The sequence below is a fragment of the Arachis duranensis genome, chromosome 7 (genome assembly GCF_000817695.3).
Source record: "Arachis duranensis cultivar V14167 chromosome 7, aradu.V14167.gnm2.J7QH, whole genome shotgun sequence".
NCBI classification, from domain to species: Eukaryota; Viridiplantae; Streptophyta; class Magnoliopsida; order Fabales; family Fabaceae; genus Arachis; species Arachis duranensis.
The window spans coordinates 53,018,448-53,026,759 of record NC_029778.3 but is presented as its reverse complement, the minus strand read 5'-3'; the positions used below and the strand labels follow the sequence as shown (position 1 = coordinate 53,026,759).

At 35.0% G+C, this 8,312-nt stretch overlaps 1 protein-coding gene across 1 annotated transcript; it reads left to right on the top strand.

The window, feature by feature from the left end:
* Window positions 1-3,995: 3,995 nt before the first annotated feature.
* LOC107459029 (phosphoprotein ECPP44) lies at window positions 3,996-5,623 on the top strand. The gene is made up of 3 exons (XM_052251596.1): window positions 3,996-4,017; window positions 4,544-4,773; window positions 4,918-5,623. Exons 1-3 carry the CDS (start codon window positions 3,996-3,998, stop codon window positions 5,356-5,358), a joined length of 693 nt encoding a protein of 230 aa, XP_052107556.1. The 3' UTR covers window positions 5,359-5,623.
* Window positions 5,624-8,312: the final 2,689 nt, after the last annotated feature.

The following is an 8,312-nucleotide window of genomic DNA, read 5'->3' as shown; positions in this document are numbered from 1 at the left end:
GCCGTGCCGTGACAGGGTGCGTTGAACATTTCCACTGAGAGGATGGGAGGTAGCCACTGACAACGGTGAAACCCTTGCATACAGCTTGCCATGGAAGGAGCTTTGCGTGCTTGAAGAAGAAGACAGTAGGAAAGCAGAGATTCAGAAGATGGAGCATCTCCAAAACCTCAACCTGTTCCCCATTACTGTAAAACAAGTACTTATTTCATGTTCTTTTACTTTTCACAATCAACCTTGATAGTTATTGATATCCTGACTAAGATTTACAAGATAACCATAGCTTGCTTCAACCCGACAATCTCCGTGGGATCGACCCTTACTCACGTAAGGTATTACTTGGACGACCCAGTGCACTTGCTGGTTAGTTGTGCGGGGTTGCAAAAGTGTGATTGCAATTTCGTGCACCACTGCTTATCTTTTAACAACATATCAAAACTTTGTTAAGCTTTTGTTAGGTCAAAAGAGTAATTTTTTCCCCCAACAAAGAGGTTTTATCTTTTGCTGAATTAAGAGATCGACACACATAAGGAGGACCATCTTTCAATTCTGCAGCAAAAGCTGATTTATTGATTGACTCTTCCTCACTCATATAATCAACAAAATTCACCTTTTTATTAAAAAAAGCTTCCTTTTGTTAAACTCTATCTCCTCTTTTTTTTATTTAATTTTTCTATTTGATGTACTTTATCAGCTAGTTGAATCAAGTTGAAGAATTGTTAATTCACTAATTTTTTTTTCAAATATTAAAATCGAGCCCATTGATGGCCATCTTAACTACTTCAGGTTATGGAATAGGAGTGAAACACTTATTTCTCATATTCTTGAATTGGATAAAATAGTCATTGATCAACACACCCTTTTCTTTTTTTACAGTGAATAGATCAGACAAATTCACCTTTATTTATCCCCTAAAAATTTGATCATGAAAGCTCCTTTCTAATTGAACCCAACTATGTATCGAAATAGGTTACAAGTTTGAAAACTAGGTGAAGGTATTTTTTGTAAATGAAAAAAGGAAGTATCTCATTTTCAAATATTTATTATTGACCAGTTCACAAATTTCGATTGTATATCAAGCAATGTGCTCTACGGTTGACTCCTCACTTTTCCAGCAAATTTTGTAAGAGATTTAGGAGTTTTGACTCCCCTTGGAAGTTCAAGTTGCAAGACATAATATGAAAAATGAGATATAAAATAAGGTTGATTTGTCACCCCTATATTCAATCTCACTATATTTAAGATTTGCTCGATAGCTTGAGTTATGTTTTGACCATATGCTTGAATAACATTGTTTTCTCTAGCTTCATTTAATATTCTATTTGGGTCTTCTCCCTTATTCGATATTAGAGGAGGATTAGGTGGAATAAACGATCGATTGACTTCCCTTGCAATATTAATGACACGTCGAGATATCTATTCTATCCTTGCATTATTATTTTCTATTATAGGATTTAAAACTGTATCCATCGATTGTGTGAGCATGTTAACCAAGTCATAATGGCTATCCTCTATTTGTTGCCTAAACACAACAAAAAATTTGACCATATTACAACACGGTGTTCTGATAGAAATTGTCTTAATATTTCTGGAAGTATAGAGGTACCTGCCTCTTGATGAACCACTATTTTATGATTTAATTTGTATTAAATCAAGTGGATTTTGTCAACTATCCTCACACTTATTCATGTAAATTGTATGTTTTTAAGGTTCCTTTCTAATTTTGTGTTATGATTGAAAACATGCTCCCTAGGCTCAAAAAAATGACTAATTTTTAATTCTCTCATTACCATTTGATGTCGTGATGCATTTGTTGAATGATTACAGGATTTATAGAGCAGAATGACATAGAGGATGAAGAGGAAGCATGCTAAAGTGAAAGAAACACAAGAATTTGAAGATTTGAGAAATTGGAACTGACACGCGCGCTTGACTGAAGCGTACGCGTGATCAAGCCATCTTTAAAGCGATGCGTACGCGTAACTGATGCGTACGCGTGATTTGGAGCTTTCCACAGCGATGCGTGCGCGTGACTGACGCGTACGCCGTGTACGCGTGACGAGTGTCACGTGCTACAATTAAGGGAATACACTCCGACGCTCAAGTTAGTAAGTGTTTAAGAGGTATAAAAATTCTATGATTATAGAATGTTAAATATGAAATAGAACTTATCATGTGTATCTTTATAATAATTCTATGAATATAGAATGTGAGACATGAAATAGAATTTATCATGTATTTTGTTTATAATAATTCTATGAATATAGAATTTAAGACATGAAAATATAACTTATCATGTGATGTTTTGAGATATAGAAATTGGTGGCTTTTATAGGCATAAAATTGATGACCGTTTGGTCATCAAGATAGAAATGATAGCCATTAAGATGAAAATGATGATCATTAAGTCGGTAATGAAAATGTCGGTTACAAGTAAAGAATGAATGATAGTTAAACGCCGAGTTATAACTCCTAATGCACAATAAAGACCAAATTATAAAGTGACGGATCATAATCGAAAGAAAATTTCTACAATTAAGTGACAATTATTTTAGTTATATTTTAACTCTATAAATCAAATCTTTATAAATCCAAAATTATACCAATAATTATATTTTTAAAATGTGCTTTTAGGTACAAATTAGCTAAATCATAAAAGTAAAAGATAACCATCAAATATAAATGTTTTTAATATGATTGTGATTACATTTGAATTTCATACTTATTGGTTGTTTATGGTGGTAGATTGGATCCGAATCCTCTAATGTATTGTCACTTTAGAGATAAAAGTACACTATTAATTATCATCAAATTAAGATAGTAAAGCTTACAGATAATAGATATTACAAATTCAAAAATGATTAAAGTATCACTTTAATATTTGATTGTGTACTAAAAATATAAATTTTTTTTGTACATAAATACTTTTAAGAATGACTTACAAACATGGTCAAAAAAGAGTCAAGTTCCTCTTAAAGGTATTGGGTAAAATGATGGAACCCAAAAGAACACCTTGAGGAGTTGAATTTCTCTTCAGTGGGAACTAAATTAGTGGAAGTGGATTGGTTGGATTTGGAGTGTAAATGTGTCATCTAGTTAAAAGAAAATCAAATTGATATCCCTTCACTGATGTCACATGCCATGAGCTTTAGTTTAACTTGTGGAAATCAACTTCTTACCTTTTCAATTGACAAGACTTGAGATGATAGGAATACTTAAAGATATTTTGGAAAACGCAGTAAACCAAATATCAGATTAAAAACTATTGGACAATAAATTTCCTCTTTATCATGGTTTTACACTATAAAAGGACCTCAAACCATCTCTTCAAATCATCATCTTCTTTTTCACAGACCTTTCTTACTTCTGAAACTGAGAAGCTAAAAATCCCACGTTTTCTCTCCCCAAAATTCCTCTCATCGTTCTTCATTTCATTCACCACCTTCACGAGTAAAAACTGGCATTCGGGTGTTTCACCAGAGCACTCGACAACCATTAACCAACTCTGTTCACTTTAAATAAAAACCCATTCATTCTCTTGTGACATTAGTGGAGGTCTCAATATTTGTTCTCTACCTCTATTTTTTATCATTAGTTCTTGTATTACTTATTTATTATTAATAAATATATTTTTCCTTACAAATATATTTATCCCGAATATCTCATCTTAACTATTATTTTTTATTTAATTTATTTTTCACAAAGCCCAGTCAAATCAATACTTTATTAACATTAATACTTTAGGGGATTTTTTTGTCTGATAAATTACATACTCATCTTTCGGTCGATTTGTCTACATTGACATCATAGCGTAATCCTGTTTTTAAAAAATATGCATTTACCTTAATGGAAAAGACCATTCATTCATCATAAAAATGACATATCATTCAACTCCAAGTCCCCAAATTTGATATGAATAATAAGGAAGATTTTAACATTTAATAACATGAAACAATGGGCAGTTGTTCGAGACTTCGAGGATGCACCCGGAACCGACCATGTATCCTGCCAACTCCAACAGTAAGTATGCATCGGAATCCACAATTCAAAAATAAGATTATATACATAAATCAATAAATAAATAAAGCAGATATAAACGACGTCCCACTCTGAGTCGCAAAGCACCCGAAGCTCCAGAAAACGACGCTGTCCTTGTGCATGATGCAAGTGCCACGTGTCACTGATCCGGCACAGCCCTTCACCGACCTCCGTAATTTTGTCCAATCGAGACGACACTTGGGTCCCACACCACGCCTCCCCACGTGTCCAGCCTCTGATTGGTGGGTTCCATCGTCGCACTTGGCACACACTCGCCAGCATCATCCGTCTCATTTTTAATTTATGCCCCTTAACCTTGACTTAAGGCACACGTCGGCAACACTAACACTGTTTATTGTTGATTAGCCTTTTTTTAATTTTGTTAAATCGCGTTAGATCCGCGTAACCTTGCGTGGTATAAATAGAGTTTCTCTCAAGCTTCCAAATGCATCTAATCCATTCCATGTGATTCTTGACTTCTCTCGAAAACCCATACTGCCATAAATAGCAGAGGAGCACCACAAGCAGTATGAGGGATCTGAGAGCCGGGACGTGGAGGTCCAGGACCGCGGCGTCTTAGATTTTCTTGGTAAGAAAAAGGAGGGTGAGAATAAGCCTCAAGAGGAGGTGATCGCCACCGAGTTTGACGACAAGGTTAAGGTATCTGATGAGGCTGATCACGAGAAGAAACCCAGCCTCTTGGAGAAGCTTCACCGATCAGACAGCAGCTCAAGTTCTGTAAGTAGTTCTTCATTAATTATAATATATATGTTGAGTAGCCTGATCTGCTCTAGTCAGGTTTAATTTGCATTCAATATTTATATATGTGTGATCTGATCGATGATTAATATGTAATGTTGACGTATGGTACGGTGCATGCAGTCGAGTGAGGAGGAGGTTGAAGAAGGAGGTAAGAAGATAAGGAAGAAGAAGGAAAAGAAAGGGTTGAAGGAGAAGGTGGAGGAGAAGATAGGGCATAAGAAGGAGGAGGAGCATCATGAGGAGAGTGGTGCAGTTCCAGTAGAGAAAGTTGAGGTTCATCATACTGAGGAGAAGAAGGGCTTCCTCGACAAGATTAAGGAGAAGCTACCTGGTGGTGCTAACAAGAAGGCTGAGGAGCACACGGCCACCACCACTCCACCACCACCACCACCACCACCAGCCGAGTGCGTTGAGACTGCTCATCAACATCATGAGCATGAGGCTCAGGGTGAGGCCAAGGAAAAGAAAGGCATCTTGGAAAAGATCAAAGAGAAGCTCCCTGGCTATCACCCCAAGTCAGAGGACGACAAAGAGAAAGAAAAACAGAGTGCTTCTCATTGAGAACCTTGCTGAATGATGCATGCTGTTGGGACCTCCTTGTTTTCTTTTTACAGTTCACCCTCGTCCTGCTGTCTGCTTAATTGCCTTGTATTTTCATCATGGCCTTTCTTCTTTTTTTTTTCACCTTTGTGTGTTGTGTTTCTTGTATTTTGGTTTTATACTCTTGTTTTTATCTTGAATTGCTTCATGTATGAAAGAAAAAACAATGTTCTAAAAAAGCGAGTGATTAATTATGAAAAATAATATTTGTATTATGTTTTATGTATATTTTTTTAGTTTCATTAGATTTTTCTGTCTTTTTTTTTAATATTTTTTCCTGTCAATACGTAGTTACCTACGACTGCTGTCCTGGAGTGAACTCTTTATTCAATCAATGGGGGCATGGGGCCATCCCTTCATAGTTCATGTATATGCTTTGCCGATCCATAAAGGAAAAAGGAAGAATAAAAATATAATGGGCGAAACCTTGATAGCTAAGCTTTATTAGTTGTGAGAAAAGAAAATTGACGAATCCTTCTCATCTTTATTAGTTGTGACAAAAATAATTGTGAATCAACCGTATCGTTGAGGCAACTGTTAAGTTCACTGTTTTGAAGCTCAGAACCTCTTTAATTAGTGTTGGGGCCTGATGGCAATGATTTCTTGGGTGGCATTGGCATACCCCACCTCAAATGCCTCAGAATGATTAATCATGACCTCTTGACTAATATTGGTTGATTAATCGAGCAATGTAGTGCTTGATAACGATGTTATAGCGATCACATTCTTTTCCATCCGAGTCCGAGGAGCATTCATATTAGCATTGGAGTTGGGACCAAAGATCAAAGGCTTGTTTTTTTTTTTGGGTCAGAGATCAAAGGCATGGTTAAATCCATGTGTGCGCGCATGGAGAAAGGGATTGATATATAATGGGCTTCCTGGCGCATAATAGTATCATTCACTTTGTTATGGGGTTTCATTATCGATTTATAATGTAAGCGGCCCGGACGAAAACAAGGCCATACTATAAGTTTAGAAAGGGATTGATATATAATGAACCTTAAGTGGCACAAGTTTTTTTTCTACTAAGAGATTTCAGATTTTACCCTTATTATGTGTAAATTTAACCAAAAAAAGGATATCATGTGTGGGTGGATGTGATGTGTATGAATGTGTCTAAGATTGGGGTTGTCTAATTCATCGAAAAAAAAAAAAAAGAACAAATACATACATTTAGGTAGGGGTGTTGGAGTGGGACTAAAAAAGATGAAATATTTATATGTCTCTTGTAAGTTACAGTCGGGTACAAGTTCTAACTAAAGTTGGATGATGACATATTTATATGTCTCTTGTAAACTGCATCCGAGTTTAAATTTCAGTTAAAGTTGGATGATGTTTAAGAGTATTCATATAGCGTGTGTTGTGTGAGTGTGTGATGTATGGGTATAACGTCTAAAATTGGAGGTTGTTGTCCTCCACAGCACCATGCACCAGCAGTTGTATCGTTCTCTTTGTACTAGTAGTCGTCGTCATCCTTCATGCAAAATAGCACCATGCACAGCAAGACCTCCTTGTACTCAATCACTTTCTGTTTACATCATCAATTCCTCAAGAATGGAGCCTCCGAGTTAGGTTGTTTCTATTTAATTGTTGTTGATTATTGTTCTTCTATTTTAATTTAGGGGTACATATTTAGTGCATTTCTTATATTTTGGTCATTGGTACCTACAAAATGTGTTTGGCTAGCTGTTTGATCTTGATCCTAGGTGAATGTGGTGCTATATATTGGCAACATTCAATTAGTTAGGTGAATGTGGTGCTATATATTGGCAACATTCAATTAGTTAATTGTCTGTCTTTTTGTAGTCTTATTTTTTTTTGTGTCTAAACATGGAAAGAAACAAAGCAAATACTATCTTATATTCGAGCGGATGATTTGCTGGAGATCAACACAAGGCTCAGACCAAATAACATTATTAGAGTTACTCTTGGCACCATATCTAGCCATCCAATCCGTAACTCTATTTGCTTCTCGAGACACCCACTCAACGTAAACAAGCCAAGGACGAGATAAAAACTCCTGAATTTTGTGAACCAAATCTGTTAGTTCAGATAAATACCCACTCATAAGCTCATGCATGATGGGCAGAATGTCAAGGCAATCCGTTTCATATACAATATCCCTCAAATCGCAATTCCAAGCTAAAACCAGCCCCCTCCAAGCAGCAAATAATTCACATATGATGATAGACTAGGGGGAATGCTTCCAGAGCAGCCCAAGATCCAATCTCCCTTAGAATCTCTAATAATACACCCAAATCTCGCTAAATTTGAATCCAGATACAAGCTTGCATTACAGTTAACTTTAAAACTATTGCCTATCGGTGGTTCCCAACATAGACAATTTTAGGAGATTTTGTAGTCTTTAATAGTTGAAAAAACTGACAATTTAAAATTTTGTTTAGATTTTTTAAATATATGTCATATAAATATTATTGTTTTTTGGATAAATATGTAAATTTTTTACCCTTTGCTTTGAGGTTTGTATGATCCTTTACATTTGTGTCAAATTATCAAAAATATCTTGCGATAACATATTAAATTATGGAAAGTAATTTCTTTAATTCACAATTGATTGGTTAAAACTAAATATAATTCATACAAAGTAATTAATTAATTTAGTCATAAATTAAAATCTAAGTTGATTGGTTAAAACAAAATTGAGTTACAATCATCTATGATTTTTATTATTTGAAAAAATATATAAAAGATTAACTCAATTTATGTTCTCTCTTTTTAGTGTATCTAATTTGTTTCTTTTGATATATAGGCATATTCGAAGACGAATCTTTTTAAAGAGAGAGAATGATATGTGTTCAAAAGAATAATTTAGATATTTTAGAACTAAAAGATAGAATAGTAATCTTGTCATGTTCAAAAATTTAAATATTAGAAAATTATATCATGTCAGTCTT